Source organism: Opisthocomus hoazin, chromosome 5 (genome assembly GCF_030867145.1).
Source record: "Opisthocomus hoazin isolate bOpiHoa1 chromosome 5, bOpiHoa1.hap1, whole genome shotgun sequence".
In the NCBI taxonomy this organism is placed as follows: domain Eukaryota; kingdom Metazoa; phylum Chordata; class Aves; order Opisthocomiformes; family Opisthocomidae; genus Opisthocomus; species Opisthocomus hoazin.
In genome coordinates this window covers 56,780,155-56,803,834 of record NC_134418.1, presented here as the reverse complement: position 1 = coordinate 56,803,834, position 23,680 = coordinate 56,780,155, and the positions used below count along the sequence as shown (strand labels likewise).

Sequence of the window (23,680 nt, the reverse complement as noted above, 5' to 3'; positions counted from 1 at the left end):
TCTGATGTTACACTGCACAAATAGTTTTACCCAGTGAGTAACAACAACACATGTCAAATGGACATCTCTTTGTTTTATCAATCCCATCCTTACCTTACCGAGTAGGAATATGTTTAGAAACAATTCTGTAACTGACACCTGTGTTTCCTAATGCATTCTCATGATGAACGTGACACAGAAACAACACCATCTAAAAGATCTATACAAGCAAACCAGCTTCATAGCCACGTTTTAACATTTGGTTCCAAAGCTGAGGAGTAGGACAAAGGCAACACATATCTGCATGGCAACTTCAACTGACATACAATTTTACAAAACCAGACATGGAAGGCTGGCTCATATCCCTAACTACTGTTCTGTGTCAGACAAGCCAAGATACACACTTACATGAGGAAACAGTTAATGCAGGTTTGTTTTGTATCATTGTAGTTTGGGAACAATAGGAATTAAAAGAAGATAAAGTTATTTTTGCAGGGCCACATTTTCTGTTGGTGGAAATAGGCAATCTCCCACCAGTTCCCACAGGAACAGGTCAAACTGCACCAAGTAGTTAGATTCTACTTGACACTCCAAATTTCTTGCATAGCTATATGAGATCAATGTTACATTTATTATTACTGTGGTTATTTCTTTCGGGAGACCTTAGTCAACGTCAAAGCTGTCCCTGCAAGTTGAAATCAGTTGACACTAGGCTAACTTCAACTGGCTTTGGGGCAGAGTATGTATGTTTTAGCCATTTTCAGTCTCACCTGTGTTAGCTTTCCTCTAAAACAGGAGGCAGTGTCATGAGCTGCAAATCTACAGAAATCATATTCTGACTCAACAGAGCTCAGGAAATACTTTTACTGCTTCTGGTTTTCCTCACAGTCTTAATGCTGAGAGAATGCCCTGTTCTCCAACAAGTCCCATGCAAGTGTCTCTCCACTTCAAGCCCAGTTGCTATGACAGAAGAAAATCAAAAGGTGTCCGTTGCTTTGAAGATACTACACAAAAAACTCCACCTTACAACAGCAAGACAAGCCCAGTCCACAAAACTGGGATAGATAGCAAAAGAGAAAAGTAGTAAGGAAAGAGGATGGCAAATACTATTTTTAATTCTTGGCATAGTGCTAACAAAGTTTTTGTCTTTAAACTTTCTTTTCCATGATAAAAAATGCAACTGTTGTCACAGGGTTTTTTTAACCCACGAAACACTACTTTTGCACTATAAAAACTCTTAGTCTTAATTAGTCTTTCAACCTGAAACCAGGTTGCTGAGGTAAGGGATTATGCTAAATTGTCTCATCGGATCCATCTAGAGTCAGCTAGTTTCTGAATTTCCTTAATACAGGAAATAATAATTTATCACTCCTGTTAACTTGGATCCAAGCTAAATACCTGAAATCTCTTATAGCATGCACATCACCAGCAAAATTCTTGACCAAAAGACAATCACAGAGTTGTTATTACTGCTGATGAGTTAAACAGAAAAAGTAGTGCACAGCCAGATCACAGGACAGGTTTCATCTCCAACAGATAAAATCATCCTCCTCCTGTTTGTGAACTCACCAAATTTAAACACTGGAAGACAATGCACATGAAAGCACACTATGCCATTTTAAACAGTACTGTTTCACAATAATTTTGCTTTAATTTCAAACTTCAAATTTATCTTCAAAAGATATTTAGAAAAGGAAATTTGCTATGCTTTGAGCAGTGAATAAGACTGAAAAAATGAAATTTAGAATGGCAAATGATTTTGTTTTGAAGAGATCTAATTTCTAGAACGTTTTTCCCCCTAAGAAGAACTGAAGGTTTTTGTGTCTTTTTCAAAACTTCCAGAAAATATTCTTTTATGACATTTTTCCTTTTCCGGGTACTAAAGATTGCAAAAACAGTTCTAATAACATCAGAGTATTGGTAAAAAAACAAAAATAAATTATAACTTTCCTGCTTAATCTACATACCATAAATAATCTTAGTATGTATATGAATACGTATGCAGATATACAAGTCAAATACAATGTAAAAAGTAACATATAGGTACAAATTAGGATAAACTATTACAGCGAGAGAGCCAGAGACATTCTTCTTACTATACCATCCCTAATATTATGTCCTTGGCTAAAATTCTGAAAGGATTTTGAGGCTAGAAACGCTTTAGTTGCTTCTGAAAAATCTTTTTCCACAGCCTGACTGATAATTTGCTAAGTCAATCGCAGCACAAAATTACCTTAGACTAGGGCACAAAGATTTTGCATTTAGCTCTTACAAATACCACAGACTTACAAGCCTTGTATTGCTGAAATTTCCTTTCTTCTTGGCATAGACTTGCACAGGTGGAACAAAATCAGTGCAACTCAGGGAGAAAGAGGTGTTCCCAGTTATAATAGCTTAGAGTGATTTTTCCTTTTCAGAAAAGGAACCTTGGATTTCAAATACGCATGGCTGCTGGAAGAGGCAGCAGAGTTATAATACCGTGTTTTATAGGATAACTGGCCCTTAAGTCCCTACACCCCTTTCCTCCATGCTTGGATAACATACTACAACTAATACTACCACTAAACTTACCTCCATGGTAGAAGAGAATTCTTTTCCTCATGAAAGGAGGATATAAATGCAACAATGATGAATTTAACCAAGGAACAACCATGTTAGAACAAAAGATAAACAGGGAACTGAATGCTTGATTTTCCTCAAAGTCTCATTTTTAGCTCCATTTTTGTTGCCTTACAGATGTAATGAATATACCATCTTTCTTCAAAGAACAGAAGGCTTCATTTTCAAAATGATGTGTTGCCAGATGACTCTGTCCTGAATCGTATCATTCTGAACTAGCTGGGAGATGGTACATATACATGAATTGTATGTATTACATGCGGGATAGTGTTCACCGTGCCGTGATTTCAACAGTTCGCTGATAAACAAAGTTTCCTTTTTGCCCAGATTGCACTTCTCCATAAGCAGAACATTAGTACCTTGTGGCAACACACTGTGTAGAGAAACTGCATTGCCCTGCATTTGACACAGTTGTTCACTCTTCTCAGTTTGTAAAATCTGGATCCAATTTTCAAATGAAAGATCACTTTGCTGAACATTTATTTTTCCTGTAGAATTACTTTACCAATGTTTGGTGAATAGGCTCTTTTCAACCTACGGGGTTATTAATTTAGATTTTTATTCTCTTCAAAATGTTGGTGGAAAATGTTTGTCTGCTGGAGGGGCACTGCATGCTTCTGATCTTTAGGTTAACTGACTTCTACTGCCTAAAAACCAATGAGTCAGCAAGTAAAAATACAGACAGGAGGTTAAATGATCATTAAGTATCTAAATGAACTGGGAATTACAGCCTCAGTTGTCAAAAGTCGGTCAGATTAATTGAGTTCTAGTCTAATTCAGAGTTCTGGGAACTTCACTTTCTATACACTGAAGAGTTTATTAAACCAAACAATATAATATTGCAAAGAGACTGATGAGCAAGCGTGAAAGCAGAGAAAGATGGAAAAGGAATGCAACAATAATCTGCCGATTCAAGAGCAAATGCAGGTTCCCAAAGCAAACACTTTTCCTATCTGCAATAAATTGTGATATTTTTCTGCTTAGAATCTGTACAAATTGTGAATACAGCACATTTTTTTCATTGAAGGATTAAAAAGAAAAAAGCAGCTTTTTATTCCAAGAATTTTTATGGGAAGAGGGAGCAGTCGCAGTGAAATCTTGCAGTTTCCATTACATTTTTTTCTGTTTCCTCTTCAGCACTAAAAGCACCAAGTTCTGATGTTTCCAGGAATTCTGGAATCAGAATATTCTGTCAAAAAATGGAGTTTCAAAAGCAGAAAATATGTTAGGTATGAAGCTTTTTAAAACAAATATTTCTAAGGCAAGCTTAGAAAAACTACTGCTTAAAGGAATATTGAGTTAAACAGTATCATTTTCAGCCTGTGTACTTCCGATTAAACTTTATGACAATTAATACCGTTCTGTATTATTTGCATCCATGTCTTTCTTATTTGTAAATACTCTACTTCCCATTGTGTAAATGTTTGGATTTAAGTTATCATCTTCAAAATATTTTGAGTTCCTTAAATTATCATATAGTTGTTTCAGAGAGGAGCTTTTCCATATAATGGGGAAATTCAGATGGCATACAATGACAAATTTTTGGAATCAATGCCATAAAAGTTTAGCATAACTGACGACTGAGCAGACCAAACATTAGACTAAAAAACAATAGGCTTCTACTCATCAGTGAATCAAGTGGTTGCTTTACGCTTTTGAATGAGACGCTCACCTACTGAATATAGCAAAAACAATCTCCAGAAAAACAAAATCTATGCTGCTCTCACCTGTGCATTTCCGTCAGCAACAGCAATGATGTGGTGTCGAGATGCAAGTAGCAAACCAGTGTTTTTGTTACCACATCATGCATACCTGTACTGGCTTGGGTGGCTGCCAGTGCACAGGCTAGAAATACTAGGAACTTTTCCATTTATGAGCCCATCAATATAGAGGAGATAGAGGTTTTTATTAGATGTCTAAGGCCAACTCTATTTTTTTTCTTGAATGCATTTGTGCAGTGTTGGTCCACGCGCTCTAATTTTATAATTACTTATCAAAAATTCTTTGCTTTTAATTATACCATCTTGCAAAGACATAGTAACACTGTCTTGAGGGAAGGACATGAGGGAAGAATTTGGAGGCTTTGATTAATTTCTTAAAGTACTGATATGAGAGCTGACACAGACGACAGAGTGGAGCTGTGACTCAGGCTTTCTCTAGACATCTAGATAAGCAGGCTGATTTTCAAAAGTGACCAAGTACCCAGTACCTTTCGGCTGCAACCTGTAAGTAAGCTGGAATCCCACTTTGAAAAATCAAGCTGCATACCTAAAACCGTAAAAGGGATGTGACAGCCCCACATTAGCCTGAAAAAAACAAAACTGACAACCAAACACTCACTTGTGGCCCCTAGAAATGCTATATAATGTGCCCATTAAAAACACCATGCACAAAAACCTATTGTGCTATATGCACAAAACCAGCAGAATAAACAAATATGCACCATTAGTTGAGATTTTTTTCCCAGCAAAAATGGTGTCAAAATCAGAGATTTTAACAAGCAGTCAAGTTCAGGATAGCAAGTTCCTCTACATCTCTGGTTTCAAGACGGAAGCAGACTGGACTTGGTCACAACTTGATCCAAAAATCATGTCCTGCATTAGACATGTTACAAGACTCATCACGTCAATCAGCTAGCCACAAGACGTCACATCTTGCTCTCAAGTGCGGTACAGAGGCAGTGGCTCTGCCAGGCTCTTTATTGAGTCTGGGTGGTTGGAATCCAGGTTTGAATGTCAAAGTATTTTAAACATATGTGTTAACCATGGCTCTTAACTGGTTGGGAGCTTGCAGCTGGAAGAAGAGATCAAAGGAGGGTTTTAAATATTTTTAATACTAACGATACTCATTAAATCAGAGCCAGTAACCAGAGACTGCAGCTAGGGGGAGCGGCTGGGGGAAGACTATGTTTTTAGGCTGCAAATTCCCACTTTTGCCTGATGTGGAGGGAGACCTGAGGAAAGAAACTTCCCTAGCATGTGTCAAGCCATAACTTTTATTTAGGCTCCCTAAAATCTCTGGTCAAATAGATTTGAAAGGTAAAGTAGGGGAATCTTGGGTTGTTTGACTGTAATCCTGAGTTGCTCTTTGCTCTCAGCTGTCTGTATATATTTGTAGGTGAAGCCAATCAGCCCTGTACTTCCCTGGTGATGAGAGTAGTTTCCATCAAAACTGTATCAACTTTGGAAATGTTAGACTTTTCAAAAAGCTGTCAGGTTGTTCTAACGGCAGAAGTGATAAATATAATTTGCACTGCTAAAGTGTGCTATCAATGCATCACTGAAATACAGAGTATATTTAAAGGAGAAAAATCTCACTTTTTTCTTCCAAGGTTATGTATTCTCATCAGCTGAGAACATACTTCACCAAGAGGCAGGAGGAAGTATTGACTGTTCCTGTTACGAGCTCGCAAGGAAATGACACTTACCCTGCTGTCTAGTCCAAGTTTGCTGACATTGTCTATGGTGAACTCTGCCTTCAAACATAACTGTGCATACAGAAGGGCTGAGAGGTCTGAGCAGAAAAAAGAAGGTGGATTCTGAAGGTAAATTTAAGTCGATTCACTAAGTTATACAGAGTTTACCATAGAAGCTCACTACTAAATTACAGGATGTATTTATGAAGTTTCTATATAAAGTTAGAAGATACTCAGACCTATATATAATGATAATTTGGGAAGGAATAATTTATTCCGGAACAAAAAAAAAATGCTTGAGGAAGTAACAAAGGAAAGCAAAAAGAGCCCCCCAATACAAAAGCCTTCATTCTGAGTGATGAATGACTTGAAAATCTGACCCTTTTTTTGAAAGTATTTACTTCCATAGCTGACTAAATGGTAGCAAAATTCTTTGAAAAGTCTCCCCTGACTTGTGTGTGCTACATACTTTGCAAATCTGTCCTAAGCTTATTTGTCTATTTCTTCTTTCTTCCATTTCCTTTCCATTATAGTCATGTTTTCCATTTGCCGCAGCAATGACTTTGGAATATTTAACATCTTGCTTAGAAGTCTCTCTGGGTAACAAACCCACACTGAAGTGGGAGTATGCACACTGATTTCAGTGGGCATTAAAGAGGATATGAAAGTCAATGCCCACTTGCATAGACCCAAAGATTGAGTCCAACAAAATATTTAAATATTTGCCTGACTAATATTTATGTATGCACATCCTAACTGAGGTAGACAATACCAACACTTACATTGAACCACACATGCTTACGTTTCCTGATAATTAGAGGAAACAAGCTGGGTTATTTATGATACTGATAAAATTTAAATTAATATTGATTTATTACATTGATAAGAATAATAAATTATTGATAAACTACATAAGTACATAAAAGTTGCCATAAGGCATCAGAGCAAAGTGGTCAGACCAGCGACTTGCTAGTTGCAAATACTCCAAGGAGTAAGAAAATAGGCAAGTACAGAAGGATTTCTCATTTCTCCCAGATACATTCTCCCAGCTTCAGCAAACAGCAGCTTAGACACATCTGAAGCTGGAAGCTTTACCACTGTTTAGTACCTACCAGCGCATTCTCTCATCTCTGTGTCTGCCTCATCTCCATTTGAGCAGTTCCATATGGATCCCACAGCATCATGCAGCAATGAGTTATACAATCTGAAAAACTAGTTCCTAGCTGCCTGATAATTTCACGCTGTCTGCTCTTGGCTCTTCTTCTAGGGCATACACTGAGTGATTGCTCTCCACTCGTCTTTTCCTCATCCTTCATTATTTTATATCTCTGTCCTGTTCTCCTATGGTCATGCCTTTTCTAAACTGGGGCGTTGCATCCTATTTAACTTCTCCTGTGTTAAAACAGTTCTGCTGCTCTGATCACCCCTGCCGTTCTCCTCCCCCATCTAATCCTGACTGCTTCTATACCCTTTTAACAGTTATTCAGGGTGATCAGCACCATGAACTTCAAAGTACTGTAAAAATGTCCTCTGTTTTGTTCCTGATATTCTGCTTGGCTTTTTTTTTTCATTTTTTTCTTTTTTTCTCTCTCTGCTGCTGCTTTGACATTAGCTGACAGCTAACATGACTCTAATTTAGAAGTTATCACTCTATGTGACTAACTGCCATCACATGATGACATGTACATTGCTTTATACCTATAGAAATGTAATTTTACCTGTGGGTTTAATTTCTCAGATGCTCAGTATACTGAAATTTGCTACACCTCTTTGTGGTCCATTCAAGTTCTTACTGTTCTGAACACATTTCATTAAAAACTTCTGTGCCTCACTAATGCCCCCATTTTCCAGACAATTTACTAGTAAGTTGAACAGCATAAGTGCCTAAAAGATTCGTGTGAAACTTTGTTTATAGCCTCCCTGCATGGTGAAAGCTGGCCACTTAGTCCTGCTTATTTTTTCCCTGTCTACTGATCAGTTATTAGTTATTCTAATCAGTTATGAAATGGGTTAGCCCTTGGCAATTCAGTTTCTTTCAAGTTTCTGTACTTGAGCTATAGCTCTGTTCACACAAGTATTTGAAGAGCAGTGGTAAATTGCTTGCCAGAAATGGTATCATTTGATTTTGATCTGTCGTTAGCCTGGTAAGAGAGTGCTGTTTTGAAACATTAACCTTAATATTATCTTCACAAATATGATTAAGGCTGAGTATTAAGACAGTGTTTTGTGAGGCAGGCTGGAAGGAAGAGGGAAGCCTCAGCCGTGTTATCAGGACAGCAGAGCATTTGAGGTTATTTGTTCTGGAAAATATTCAGGTGAAACATACTGTGAAAATAAACTTTAGAAGAAGCAAATGTTCACAAAATGTCTTCCAGTAGCTACTGGTTAAATTAATTTCCTGCCAATAGGTCATTTAGGACAGAAGGGGATCAAAAGTAAAAGCAGTGTGAAATTTACTAACAAGTGGTCAAAGTTTTCCCAGCATACAAGCACAAAGACCTCCAGAGAAGCCAACAGCACCAGAGCTCCCCATCCTGCGGTAACACAGACACATGTTGTACTACTGACACTGCACAAACAGTGTTCACGGACGGTCTTGGCTGCTCGTGTTATTTCAGCAGCATGGATCATCCTGGCGGAAATTCAGCCCTGTGCCACCTAAGCAGCCCTTCAAGCCCTCCACCTGGTATCTCACAGAAACTGGTCTGCCCTTTGGTCAAGGGATAAAACTCAAATTTTAAGTGCTACATTTTAAAGATCTTGCATTAAAAAAAAACAAACAACAAAAAAAAACCCCAAACAACAACAAAACACAAAAAAATTGGAAAACAACAACCTCTCAAAAACCCCAAACACACACAAACTCTACAACCTGAGACCCAAATACTGTCCACCAGCCAGAAGAAACACTGGTGGTCAAACCAGGGAAAGAGAGGAAATCAAATCCAGAAACTGAGTGTCAGTCTCTGTTGTGCAATCTGTTCTCACAGAATCAGCTAAACCTGAATTAGTGAATGCCACTTCAGTTTTTGCTCCTACCGTCACTACATCCATGGTATCTGGGAAACGACTTAGACACATCTCTGGAGAACAGCATGGGTCCGGTGCTTCCAAAAGGCCAAAGTCAATACATTCATGCGTCAGATACATGTGCCAGGGTAGCGATCCCAGCTGCACAACACATGATGTGTCAACCCCTTTACATAGGGCGGGTCAGGAAGAGGCTCATTAAAGAGAAACGCTACAGCTCTGCTTGCAACATCTCTGCATCCTTGTCCAGTTTTACACAGAAAAAAAATTACCCTTCTTTAAGAAAAGGGTTACTCTGGATGGAGACTGAAACCCATGCAGAGGGACCAGAGGAACTGTGTACGGCACTTTAGATACAGATCCATCACTGTTCTTTCATCCCATTATTTCATCGTTGAGGGAACAGCATAAATTATTCTGATTTAACTTTTTCTGTAATAATATTTATAACAAATTATTCTGATGACCAAGTTCAGACTATCTTACATAGGTGATGAAAGACAAGAGAGCTCCTTCTCCTGAGAATGCTTTGCAGCGAGGCAGCCTCGGCCGAACAATTTCCTCTGAGTTGAATTCCTCTCCTGTGTGGAAGAGGCCACAATCACCCTCCCTAAAGGCATGCAGAACCTTATTCCCACTGAAAACATTCAGGGAGTTATGTAAATAAATGCCCTTCAAATTCATCCCATCTATAAACAGGGCCTAACCTTTGAGATGGCTTTCTGCGCAGAAGCGTGTGGCACATCTTGGATAAGACGGGCAATGAGACAGCAGATTTTGCAGACTAAGGAGCCCAAGTGTGGCATTTCTGGGCAGCATGAACTTGCATCTGTGGCCACATTGTTTTGGTGCGTCTGCTGGGAAACAGTGCTGAAGGGGACTGAGTTACATCACTTCTTTGGGTACTGAACTGTCACCACCGTCACAGACATTCCCCTTGGTGGACCTGAAAGCTGTTCCTGAACAAGTACATGGTTGTTATATAAGATGACAGTTTATCTCTCATTTTCCCCATCCTTGACCCTTCCATTCCGACCTTTTAGCTGTAACATAGCCTTCAGTGCCACCAACTTCAAGAGTGACAACTGCACCCCAGACCTGAACCTCACACACCGCTATCATACCTGTTCCTACAACATATGCACTGGCTTCTATTCATTTAAAACCTCTAAAGCAGAGTTAAGACAGTGCTGTCCCACTCATCTGTTTGTTCCTATTGGAGTGGTATTTTGTGGGCAACTCATTGAGACAAGTCTGAAAGTGGATACCCCCTCCAATGTCGAATGGTATCTTGGCTAACCAGGCCTTTCTGTGGTACATGCCTGTTCAGAAAAACGAAAGATTTTCAGTGATAATCCCTGTTACACAGACAATCTGCAGCCCATTTGCTATTCCTTTTTGGCTCAATTTTTAACAGGGCCTTAAAACATATTTTTCCTTAAAATGACAACATTCTTTTCTGCCCTCTTTGTTCATAGGGCTTTGTGTGCTCATAAACAGTTTAAGAGTTCCCTTAACACCTGTGGTGCACATGTGTGCCTGTAATAAAGACTCTCTTATCTATCCTTCACTGATAACTTAAGAGGACAGCGTTTAGGAAAAGGCATCATCCTTGCGACTGTACTGAACAAAACCAAATCCAAACCCCAAACCTACAGCAGCGACAGTAAGGCCAGCATGCCTGGGGAAGGAGGGAACCTGACCCACAAAGCTCATTAGAAATCTACTTTCCCAGGGACTGAGGAGTGTAGTTTTGCTGTCCAGTATTCAAATCCCCCACAACCTGATCTCACTGAAGTGCACCAATAACAGACATTGCATTTCAAACTAACGTCTTCTGCCTACCAGGCATCTCCACGCATGAAGATCTTTAAACATTTTACAAATGACTTTTAGTAAAGCCATTCAAAATCACTGTCAAGCACAGGGCCAAATATGTGCTTCCCAGTTTGGCAAACCAGAAAAGCAAGCGGGAAAAAGCTAAACATGAGACTTTGCCTTTCAGACTCATTCTTTCAACTACCCAATAACCATCCTCCTTCAGCACTCCGGCCAGTTGTTTCTTCCACACTTCCAGTGAAATCCAAAGACAGAAAAACTTCTTGCACTTTCAATAATAACGCATTTTGATTTACGATTTATCTGTCTACCACTGTTGTTTAGACAATACTTAAACCAAGGCTTTCATATCCGTATAGACAAACAGAAAGCCTGAGTTCCTGCTCAGGGAGGAGTGGTAGACACACCAGAAGGCTGTGCTGCCATTCAGCGAGACCTGGATAGGCTGGAAAGTTGGGCAGAGAGGAACCTGATGAGGTTCAACAAGGGCAAATGCAGGGTCCTGCACCTGAGGAGGAACAACCCCATGCATCAGTATAGGCTTGGGGTGGACCTGCTGGAGAGCAGCTCTGCGGAGACGGACCTGGGAGTGTTGGTGGACGACAGGTTAACCATGAGCCAGCAGTGTGCCCTGGCTGCCAAGAAGGCCAATGGATCCTGGGGTGCATCAAGAAGAGAGTGGCCAGTAGGTTGAGGGAGGTTCTCCTTCCCCTCTACACTGCCCTGGTGAGGCCCCATCTGGAGTACTGTGTCCAGTTGTGGGCTCCCCGGTTCAAGAAAGATGAAGAGCTACTGGAGAGAGTCCAGTGGAGGGCTACAAGGATGGTGAAGGGACTGGAACGTCTCCCCTACAAGGAGAGGCTGAGGGAGCTGGGCTTGTTCAGCCTGAAGAAGAGAAGGCTGAGAGGGGACCTAATATATACTCACAAATATCTGAAGGGTGGGTGTCAGGAGGATGGGGCCAAACTCTTTTCAGTGGTGCCCAGCGACAGGACAAGGGGCAATGGGCACAAACTGAAGCATAGGAAGTTCCATCTGAACATGAGGAAGAACTTCTTCCCTCTGAGGGTGACGGAGCACTGGAACAGGCTGCCCAGGGAGGTTGTGGAGTCTCCTTCTCTGGAGATATTCAAGACCCGCCTGGACAAGGTCCTGTGCAGCCTGCTGTAGGTGACCCTGCTTCTGCAGGAGGGTTGGACTAGATGACCCACAGAGGTCTCTTCCAACCCCTACCATTCTGTGATTCTGTGATTCTACCTCTGACACCCTTTGAAAATTTTGCAGTATCTAGCACATTGTATATATTGGTGCAATAACAAAACATAGAACCTCGTATTTCCCACGTAATAAAAGATGCATCTTCTTTCCCATTCTAGTCACTTCTCTAGAGAAATGGAGGGACAGAGTCTTCCTTATCCTCCCTGCTGGCCCTGAGGCTGGAGTAGAGAGGCTGAGCGGAAGGCAAGCAGACCTGTGACTCCTTTCCAGCTGGCAAACCCTGCTCAAAGACACAAGGAAGCAGCCTGTACCGTCTCAAGGTTTTGCTCCATCCTTCCTTGACCTCCCTGGACTCCCTGTTGCTTATTTGGAAAATTATGCCAAAAATGCTTCCCAGTTAGTATAATCTGAGCTATGCTAAAGCTATGCTGCTACTCAAAAACAACTTGCTAAGAAAATGCCCCCCGGAGACTTGTTTACACAGTGGGGAGCAGATCAGCACGCATCAGACAGCCGTGCTGTGACTTCTCTTTCTGGCTGCCTCGTGCTGGTTATACTCCGCTCGCACTGACATCACTGGCTGGGCCCCAGTGCCAAGGTCTCAGTGCAAGGAAGACCCTAAGTCAGACTAACCACAGGACAGTTTGAGATTGGCAAGACTTTCTCAGCCTCTTTCAGCTTAAACACTGGTAGAAAGTCTGAGAGAAATTTTCCTCCACAGAGAAAACCTTAATCTTCTAGTTAGACAACACCACACACTACAATTTGATACTTAATAAATTGTCATGAAGCTATAATACAAGTATTCACTTGGTCACTTATCCTTTTAACAATAAAAAACAATTGGGACTGAAGCGCAGTTGCAATTTGTTGCAGCTGCTGTGGCAAGGACCCCCTCAGAAAGTAATTTCCAGAGGATTCTTCTTGTTAAAAAGCCATTTCTTTGGCGAGGAGTGGGATGTCTGGAAGATAGCAATGGGGACAAAACCAAGCACAGAAGTTTACAAGCATTCCTGAAGAGCATTTTAAAAACCCTGTATTTATTCAAGCAATTACAAAAACATTTTATGCAGCTAAGCAGTTTATCCCCCCCATCAAAATAAAAAATAGACTTTTGCTCCTAACTTTTGATAGGCAGTTTTCCTCATTACTTCTAAGATGACACACGGGGCAGCACCAACCTCTGCCTCCACCCTGGAGAAGGTGTGGAGAGAGGATAGCAACCTCCTAGCTTCCCGGTCCTGCCACAGCTCCCAGGATTTCCACTCTTCAATTCTGACCCACACTTTCTCCCCACCACAGGAGTTGGTCAAGGTACTTGGTTATGACTAATCTACATCGCAAATTTAGCTTTGTTGGGAGTAACCGGAACTGAGAGGGTCTGGAACAACTTTCAGTCTCGCTGGGCAACCCCATAGTGTTCAGCTCACACGCTGTGGCATGTGGTTGTTTATGTGGGTCAGATGGTATCATTATTACTACCTGAGCAGATGACAAACTGAAATTTAATAACGACAAGTCTGGTAAAACTTTCAGGCTACACTAAATACATGAAACAGTCTTCACGTTTACTTGATGGATCCCATCATCCCTGGGAGCTAAGGGGATAATCCCCCCGCAAAAAGAAGAATAATGATGTGAGGTTGTTTATCTCCGTAAACGCTCATGAGATCATCATCAGATCGCACACCAGCCACGCGACCTTCTCTAACCTGCCAGACGGTCACCCTGTTCCCTGATGCAAACGTAGGACAGCAGCCAGCTTTTTCTTCCCTTCTGCTTCTTCCATTATTATTATCCCTTCATGTTACTCACATATGGTCTCTCCCTATGTGAAAGCTCTATGTTGACTATTTAATCACAATCTATAACTCTTTCTTTGGTAAGAAACGCCATTATCCTCTCTACCTCTAAAGAGGAAATGGCCATTTTGCATCTCCTCTCTGCTTCCCCCCTGCCTGAAGAACGACAGGGGAGATGATGTTTGAAAAAGAAAGCAAGTATCCTCCCAGTACTCCTCCTACCAGAGAGAAGTAGGAGACTCACAGCTGAGTCTCTGTGTCCTGGACAACCTAATGCCCCACAAAATGGAGAGAAACACAAACTTTTCTTTTTTAAGATAGCAGACAGGATCCTGAGTCTCCCAGCAAATTCACAATGAACTGGATGTGAGGCAGGCTCTGCTCTCTCCTTTTCAAGCCAAAAGAGAAGAAACAAAGAAATATGGCAACTTCTGCAGCCTGTACTAGCCCTGCCAGGTCAGGCCAGTAGAAGCTTCATTTGGCCATTTTTCACTCAGCTGCCATTGAAGATACACTGCGAAGGCAAACTGCCTGCCAAGCCCAAGGCTCCCTAACACCATCCCTTGCTTGCAGCTCTATGTCATATCGGACAGCGGTTTTTCTCCTATTAAACCTATGCTCTATAAAACCTTACTCTGAACAGAGACTATGTAAGCCAAAGCAGCTCTGTGCTATAGCCCACATGAACACACCCACAGTAAGAAAATCAGGGAAAGCATTCAGACACACCAGTAAATCTAGATGTAAGAGCGGGCGGCAGGTGGAGTCTTCCTTAGAACTTGCAGCACTGGGAAGCCCCAAATCTATTTTCAGTAGTGACTTCAGAGAACATCCTAAGCTATTTGAGATGGGACCCAAGCCCCAGTGAAACACAGGATCTAGATCTCTATGGCTTCTTTTGAGTTGACATGAATACTTGACACTGGCCATCCAGAGTACCGTGGCTGTACTTCATGAAACATTAGAGTTTTTTTGTAAAAAAAAAAAAAAGACTTAAAGAAAGGGAGAAAGTAATATGAAAGCAAAAAGGTTAAATATGAGACGATAGCACATCTGTCAGCATCCCTTTTTTTTCTTTTTTGATGCAATCAAAATCTTTCTGACACTTCTGAAAATTAATTGAACTAGGTTAACCCCAACTAGATTAGTCAGGCTTAGCATTTTGCATTTCTGTTAGGGGTTTTACACACAGTTCTTGCCCCTCCTTCCAGAGACCTGGTTTTAGAGCAAAATGTCCAGCTTTAGGATCTTTGCAGGCTGTCACAAAGAGGTGCACCATTTTCTGTATAGGAACACATAACAAAAGAAACAATTCTGGAAATTACCCTGCTCTGAGCAAAAAGGAAATATAAAAGTTTCCTGCTCTAACATAAACATATTCTGTTCGCTATTCTTTTTAAGAGATCTCCGCTTTAGGCATTTCAGACTTACAAGGAAGAGATCACACTGACAGCAAGTCACTGCTTCACTCAACACAAGCTGCCAAGACATGTAGAACTGAACCTTGTCCTCTTATTCACTGGACTGATAAATACGCTTTTAAAAGCATGCATGGCCTGGTTCACACTTACATGATGCACAGAGAATGAGGCAGAGGGCTTGCAGAGTGAAGCAACACCTCATTCCCAAGCATGTGCAGAACAGTCCACCTTCGCTTGCTGCTAAAAATGCGAAACCAGTGCCATTTGCACTACATATGCACAACGTGCATGTCTCCAAGATTCATTACCACGCATATGAAAATTCAGTCATATCAAAGCTTAGCTTTAAGAAAATCCCAAGGGGTTAAACCTTGTGCTTATGCACTCTGAGGGGGGAAAAAAACAACAGCTCTTTTTTTTTCTTTTTTGTAGCATTGCCCTGGTCTTTCCTTTTGTAAGAACAAAACAGCTGCTAAATGAGTGAACTCTGTTCCTATGGTGTGTTTATATCCATTCATTTTTGTAACGCAAGTTCTGTTTGTGTGAACACAAATGTATAAATCATAGATGGATTTAGGGCCAATCCCAAGAAAACCATAACCATGATGAACAAAACTCATTATCTGAAAACGGCTGTGCTTTGGTCATTTAGTACGACTATACGTATCCTTTTACGCCATCTCTCTCGCTCTAACACTACTTGCTGTAGCTCATTCTAGAGCAAAGGATTCTGCAATGAGCTTGGAAGTATCACAGATTGACCTATTTTCACATTTCATTGCAATGTGAAAATTACTTTCTGTTCATGAAATTTTCCATTAAAACAAATCTGCCCTTCAATCAAAAAGGGAGAAATTCAACAACAGTGACGGTTTGGGGAAACATATGGTCATTGCACAGCCTATACTTGATCAAAAAAGAAGAGATGAATGTTCATGTTCTCTAACAAAAATAAAGACTTTTACAGGCAAAATTAATTTTACAAAAGTAACAAACCTTCTTATCTTCTTGGCATTTGTATGGGCCTTTCACATCCATAGATATGAAGCTCATAGAAGCTGGTTTCAACCTAAAGGTAAAGGTACCAGAAACACAGCCTAGAACACAGCACTGAAAGATGAAGACTTCCAAAAAATTTTCCGCAGTTCTCTAAAAAAATGATAAAAAATCAAAATACACTTGGAGTTTTACCGATGCAGGAAAAGCAGAGAGGCGGCTTCTGTTTTTCTTCCACGTTAGTGTAGTGCCATACAACCTTCATCTCCTCAGATCTGTCACACGTACTTAACAACTGCAGTGCCAACACCGACACAAAGCCCCCAGCACCGCGGTGGGACATGGCGACAAGCTGTGTGCCAACGATGGGCCGGGCGGGGGCTGCTGGCGCCAAGTCTGGCCCATTGCACCCCGACTCTTGCCAGCCACGACCAGTGTGTGCATGTGGGAGCAGCATGAGCTTGGCAGCGACTTCTGCAAGCCCAAGTGGGAATTGAAGGTGTCTGCTTTGAAGGTATTCTCCAAATTAACATTTTTACATATATATATATAAAACTTGTTTGGACACACTTAAAGAAATTCTTAGATACTCAAAACCCAAAGAGGGAAGCAATGCTTGAAAAACAAACAGAAGCAGGAGCTTTACAGGACTCCTCCTTTGCAAAGTTAAATTCCTCTTGAACGACATTACCAGGGCAAAGCATCTGTAAGTACAACTGTAAAAGGACCAAAGGCTCAACTGACAAACCATGAGATATGAAGTGCTTGCAAGATACATCTGGTGTTGAGATAATTAAAATCAAAATTAAACTTGTGCTATATTTACATCTGCAACACATCAGTTGATCAAACATAATGAGTTAATCAGATTCATTTTTCTGAGGGCAAAATGTAATCATGCTTCATCATCATTTGTGTTGTCCTTAGGCTCTGACAGACTTTCCAGACAGAAACTAATGCTTCCTAAGTATTTGCACACCCAATAGCACACCAGCGTCCTGGAAGTTTTCTAGGCCTTGTTGCAACATTGATAGGAAATAGTTGTAGCAAAGCGATTTTATAGGAGCTTTTGCTCTATATTAAGAAGTCAAATAACAATAATAAATTGAAGGTGACACCAAGCATGAGACCCAGGAAGAAGATAATACTCTGCATCCCACTTTTGCAATCAAGAGACAAGCCACTCGGCTATTTGGCAAGACTGCTGCCAGTAAACCAGTATGTCTCTCAGATTCCTAACAGCAAAGAGCAAGAGCAGAGAATACATTCTCTGGTGACCTCTGCAGATTGAGCAATTCTGTATTTATTTTTTTATACAAAAAAAAAAAAAAAGCTGTTGCTGGATGTAATTTCTAGGTATTTTAATTAATTTATTTTTAATCCCATGGAGAAATAATTTATACTGTCTTGGTTGCAAGCTATTCAAGATATTGTGGTTACATTTTTGGTGTCTTTGGTACATTTTATTGTAACATTCTCAGGGCACTGCAGTCAATTACTACATCTCGTGCTGTTTTACTTGCTACAAAGCATCATCCAAGCATTTTCTAGCAAGCCCTTGTGCATAACTACGTCCAGTTCAAGAAACACATGTAAGTCCATGCGCTGATAGGTATGAGAGCACTGTCAACTTAGCCATGTGGATTAATGACTTTTTGGTTTGCCTTCTGTGGTCTCAAGCCTCTTAGCTCAAGCTAAGTCTAAAAAAAAAAAAACCCAAACAAAAAACACCCTACAAAACCAAACATTTTTAAAATCAAACAAAGTACATTTGGAATACAAAGTCTTAGCTGATACTTGTCTATTCATGCCTCTGCAGTGCTAAAACTTGACCCAGTTTTTCAGTCCTCTCTCACTTTTCCAGACCTCATTATCTCTCATTCAGCCTCACGGTTGTGCCGGTTGCCTCTCTTGGCCGTCCCAGTTCTTCCCTTCGTTGCTGCTGCTCCCATCGTGCATGTGGAGGAAGCGGGAGGGACAGTCCCAGTGGGAAGCACAAACCCCACCAGCCATGCAGCAGCAGCAAAGGGAATGAGACATGGGACTTGCTGGGGAAAGAGCTGAAACAATGGCTGGTGGCCAGGACTTGGAAAGGGCAGAATATAATAGCGCCCACAGATTAAAGAAGGAAAACAGCTGGAAATAAAGTTTGGTATGTCTCAGCCTATCAGATCATTAAAGGTGGTTGAATGTGAAGCAGTGCAACCCCAGCACCGAGCCTCAGAGGACAGAGGGGAGTGTGACCCAGTGACAAGAAGTCAAAAAGATGGTGAAGTGAATTAAAGAGACTACAGAGCCATCATCCAGGAATCTGTGGAACGGCTGTGCCTTTCAATCACAGCTACGATACATGGGATTTTCCCTTTCAGGTTGCATCCCCATAGCTGAGCGAGAGCGCTCACACAGAATAGCTTGCCCTGAACACAGTGGAAGCTGTATCCAGCCTGCAGAAAAATTAATCCACCATTGTTGCTAATCTGGCCTTTTTCATTTAGGACTCTATTCATTGTATCGTATTTAGAGAGATGATGTGTCCAGAGTAATTCCCTAGAGAGCCTACTGTTCCTAGAAGCCTTTTCTCTAAATCAAGTCTTGAAAGGAAATTGATGGCAGACAGTACGTAGTGTTGACCCCTCAAAAAGTAATGTACAATAACATGCACCGTATGGTCCTATTTCTAAGCATATTTTTCCCTTGTGGAAATGCTGTAGATACTTTCCGATTCTCTGTGAAAATGGGAAAATATTAACAGTTTGCAGAAAAGGGAAAACAGAAGTGACAGCAAAGAACAGTGAGACAGTGAAATCTCATCGATTTAGCACGTCAGTGCTTCTTCTTCTCTGCTGATCCAAGGCAGTAAAGGGAATAAGAACAGAAAACAAATAATATTCCTCAGAAAGACATAAAAATGTAAGTCTTACTAAAATACACATTTGCCCCGGTAGTCCCTCCAGCAAGCCGGATCAGCTTGCTTTGCTCTTGTGAGTATTTTCATTAATCTGAACTGGAACTTTGCCTGACAAAGGAGCACTGGATCTTCCCTTTCTGGGCAGAAGTGCTGTAACTACCAGCTGAAATACATCAACACTTCAGATAACCCATGAACTACTGTATCCGTTGATTTACTGCTGATTAAAGACTCCCAAGTTGCTCCTAGTCCTGAGAATTAACATAATTGAAAACGTTACATTAACATATTAAAGAAATGTTCTGAAAGTGCATTAGTATACCAAGCTGAATAAGTAAATAGGTTGCTGGCTGATGGTCCTTTCATCAGTTTTGGTGAGAGTTCTTCGATTTCCACTATGTGTATCTGCAGAGGGTTGAATACACTGCTCAGAGCTGTCACAACCGCAGCAGCAAAATTCTATCAGTTTTCGTTTAAGCTGCGTGTCGTTAGTCCTTAATAAAGCTATTTCCCAGTTGTAAACAAGACGTTCAACTCACCATTTAATGGTGCCAAGATATAAAAGGTACTCCTGCTCTTGACACATTATAAAATCCACTAATGCAACAGATTGTTTTAGAAAGCAAAGCATAAGCCTGTTCTTTCAGCAAAAGGCATGCAAAACTTCAGTGCAAAGTCCCATAATATAAACAAATCAAGTACTAAACTTAAAAGAGAGTACTTAAAAAAAAATTATGAGAATGTCATGTCTTAATTGGTTGAGATGTGTGACACAACTGTCAAAAAAACGCAGCAGCTTACCAACCCTGCAACTGGAAGTATCGCCAAAGCTAAAGCATTATCACAAAAGTAACAACTTTTTTTCTTTTTCTCCTTTTTACTGCAATTCTGTGTTAATTGTGTTCTTTCAGGCAGGTGGCTGAAAGTAACATCTACAATTATTGGTAGCAAATCTGAGTCATTTTCACAGGCTGCATCAGCATGAGACCGCGCAGGAGCTGGGGACGGAGTCCCAGGGAAAAAGGGTAAAGTCAGCACCGGCAGCCATTGACGGGAGGTCAGACTTTGCTTCCTGGGAGCCAAAGTCACTGATTCTCCAGGGGTCTTTGCTCCTGCTACAAACAGGAACATACTAACACGTGTGCCACTGCTTCTACCACTGCAGATACTTACAGTATCTTCTGACTTGAAGTTTACCTGGTGAGTTCATGCCAGTAACTAGAAGTCCCTAGAGAACAATCCAGGTCGGCAAGTAAGGATCAAATCTTGCAAATACAATCGGTGGGCAGTGCAACTTGTTTTCCAGGAACTGGGTGAATTATAATCAATCATTCTCAACATTATGCTGAATACACATTGAAGTCATAAGGATGTTGTGCATAGGGAAAGGTGGCAAGACTTCTCCAACAGGCAAAAACTATGTGTCGTGTTTGGGGCTGTACAGTGCAGCCCAGCAAGTGCTCACACTCATGAGACAGGTAACACTCATTGGGAAAATAGGTCCTACACATTGACTTTTGGGGAATACACAGCGAACAAAAGAAAACTCAAGGAGAACATATAAGAAAGCATATCATGCTCCTGTATTTCCTCAAAGTGATTTAACATACTAATTATTACAACGTGCACTAGGAAAGAACACAGTACTTTAGTAACGTGAAACTTCAGCACAGCATCTGTTGCTAAATTTTGCTCAGAGGTAAGGAGAGGCAACCAAATTCTGGGTAAACTATAAAACAATTGAGTGGCTAGGGAAAGAAAGCTTGGACAAGTTAAAAAACAAATTTCTTACACGCAAAAACCAAAACCACCACCACTGTTATTACGCCTGCACACAAAACCAAATGATAACATTCAAATATTAGGCAGCTGATGTGAAACACACTAGCAAATTCAGTGGATTACTTGAATTTGCAGCTTCTCTGCTACTTTACGGAAAATGTAGGCAAGATACAGACCCTTCAGGCACTGAGTATTTTGCCTTTTTAGTGCTGAATGCTGGCAGTTCCCTTGCTGCTACACTGTTTGTTGTTTATGAAAAGCAGCTGTATTTGGAGGTACTAATAATACCCAACAGTATAACTTCTATATTTTCTGAAGAAGTCTACATCCTTCAACACCACAGTGTGCAATATTCATTCCGTCCAAGTTGAGACTCAACAGAGAAGTAGAGGACTGACGGCTTAAAGTACTGCTTTATATTTTACCACAACAATAGTTGAAGACAATTTTCTATCAGACTTCCAAGTTTCCCAGTATGATAAAGAGGAAAGAAGACTGCATAAGCAAGTCCAAGTCTTTTTTTCATAAAGTTTCTATAAATTTTTCTTTCTTCCTTACACTTAAACTTCCTATTCATGGCTGTTAATCCCTGCTTATCCCAACTGGACATAACCAGACAAAACTTCCACAACCTCTGGAGCATATTCCAGACAAGAAACCTAGAATTTACTCTCTGTCCAAATGAACGTGCCTTCAACTATTCCACTGTGACAGCATGATTTTTATTCTCACCATGGAGAAAGACATCAGAGATCAACTTGCTAGGTGTGATTTTTAAAACCAAGTTTGTTTCACTGCTGCAAACACAGTTTTCACTTCACACTCCAATTTTCCTCACCAACGAAAGGTTTAAAACCTTCCAACTTCCATTTGCACAGTTCTTAACACCAATTATGACACGATCTTGTCCCAGACAATCCCGATGAAGTAAATTAATTAATTTAACAAAGTGCAGCTTTGAAAAGAATGCAAGGGGAGGACTAGCAGTTATTTACATATAGCAGGCAGACAGACAGACACTGAAGCAATGAAGCGATGTCCTACCTCTCCTTGCCGGTGATAGTGCTTGGGAGGCTTTCTCATCTGCTCTAGCATTTTGCCCTTCTTACTGCTAGCAAGCGTCAGTCCCTGGTGGATGCCTGCAGATCTGTTGGTTGCCTGAGTTGGAGCCTCCCCCATCAGGGTGGACTTGATGGAGTTCACCTTGGAGCTGGAGCTGTCTAGCTGGGAGCTCTCCACGATCAGGACCGCGGTTAGTAAGAGGAGACAGCAGGAGCACTTATTCCACATCAGCACGATCATCTCCCCTCCCCCCAAAAGGACTTTTTGTTTTTTAAGGCAAAGAAAACAAAAGAAAGAAAAAAAAAGTTCTAAAAAATATCTCCCAAAGTTGTTAACAAAGCAATGGATTTCAATGCCACACACTCAAGGAACTGCTGAGAGACACGGGAGAAAAATAATTAAAAAAGAATCCCCTAGGAAAAAAAACCCGTGTCAAGTCTATAGGCACTGAGCAGCTATCGGGTCTGTGAAGTGATGGCTTTTCCCTCCAGGTCCTCGAGAAGTCCAGGCAGTTCTTTAGCAACTGAGAGCAAGAAGCTGCGAGGCAACCGCTCCCCGGGCAGCTCCCACCAGCGCAGCCCCCAGCACGTTTGCTGCCGCTTCGCAGGGAGAGCGAGCGAGCGAGTGGCTTCCCCCCACTCCTCCTCTCGCCGCACAAGCCAGCAGAGAGGAAACTCAAACCAGATCCAATCCAAGCAGCACCGGCAAAAGCTGGGCTTAGTTTTCTTTCACTCTCTCTCTCCCCCCCTCTCTTTGCTTTTTATTCCCCTCCTCCTTTTTCTGCCTTTTGCCTCAGCCTCTGCAGCCAGCAGGAGTGAAAGCGCCCGCTCTCCTCCTCCTCGTCCTCCAGCCGGGCGGTGCGGGGCGAGGTGCTGCGGGCATCCTCCGGCGGGGCGGGCACGGCGACCCTCGGGGCTGACTGACCCCCTCTGCCCCCGGCAGACCCCCAGGGGGCTCCCTGCGCCCGGCTCCCCTCGCCCTCGGGGGTCTCCGCCGCGGGCTCTCGCCGCCCCCCTTACTGTTATTGCCGCCGCCCCCAGCCCGGCCGGGGACAGGCCGCCCAGCGCCCCTCGCCCCCTCCGCCCCCCCCCAGCTCCCACCTCCGCCGAGGCCGCCGCCCCCCAGCCCGGCGGGGACACCCTCTCCCCGGCCGGGGCCTGCCCCGCGGCCACGCACGGCCCCAGACACGCGTGGCCGCGCTCTCGGCCGCAGCCCGGCGCCGCAGCCGAGGTCCCGCCGGAGGGGTCGGCCGCCGGCTCCCCCGCCGGGCGCGGCCCAGCTGCAGCGTGCGCCGAGGGGCTCCGGCCCCCCGAAACCCCCGGCAGCGCGCAGCGCGTCCGCCCCGCGGTGCGGTGCTGTGGCAGGGCCGCGACGGCGCGCAAATCCGGCGGGCTCTCCCGCCCGAGCCGTGAAGCCACCGCCCGGGTGAAGGAGCCTGCACGGCTCCCACGCGTGTCACTCCGCAGTGCCGCTGGCAACCCAAGGTCCTGGCTCCGTGTCCACCTTCCCCATTCCCTGGGCACGAGCACGCACCCGACTGCTGTGCGACGTCCAGGTGCTGCTGCCGACACCCACCCGCTCCAAGGCCCTCGCATGTCCCTGCGCCAGC

At 42.4% G+C, this 23,680-nt stretch overlaps 1 protein-coding gene across 1 annotated transcript in view; it reads right to left on the bottom strand.

Moving 5' to 3' along the window:
- Positions 1 to 22,311, bottom strand: part of DKK2 (dickkopf Wnt signaling pathway inhibitor 2) — a 47,161-nt gene extending 24,850 nt beyond the window's left edge. Inside the window, exon 1 of the mRNA XM_009932138.2 lies at positions 22,054 to 22,311. Coding sequence (XP_009930440.2) covers positions 22,054 to 22,311 — 258 coding nt within the window. The remainder of the gene's footprint in view (positions 1 to 22,053) is intronic.
- Between the last annotated feature and the right edge of the window lie 1,369 nt (positions 22,312 to 23,680).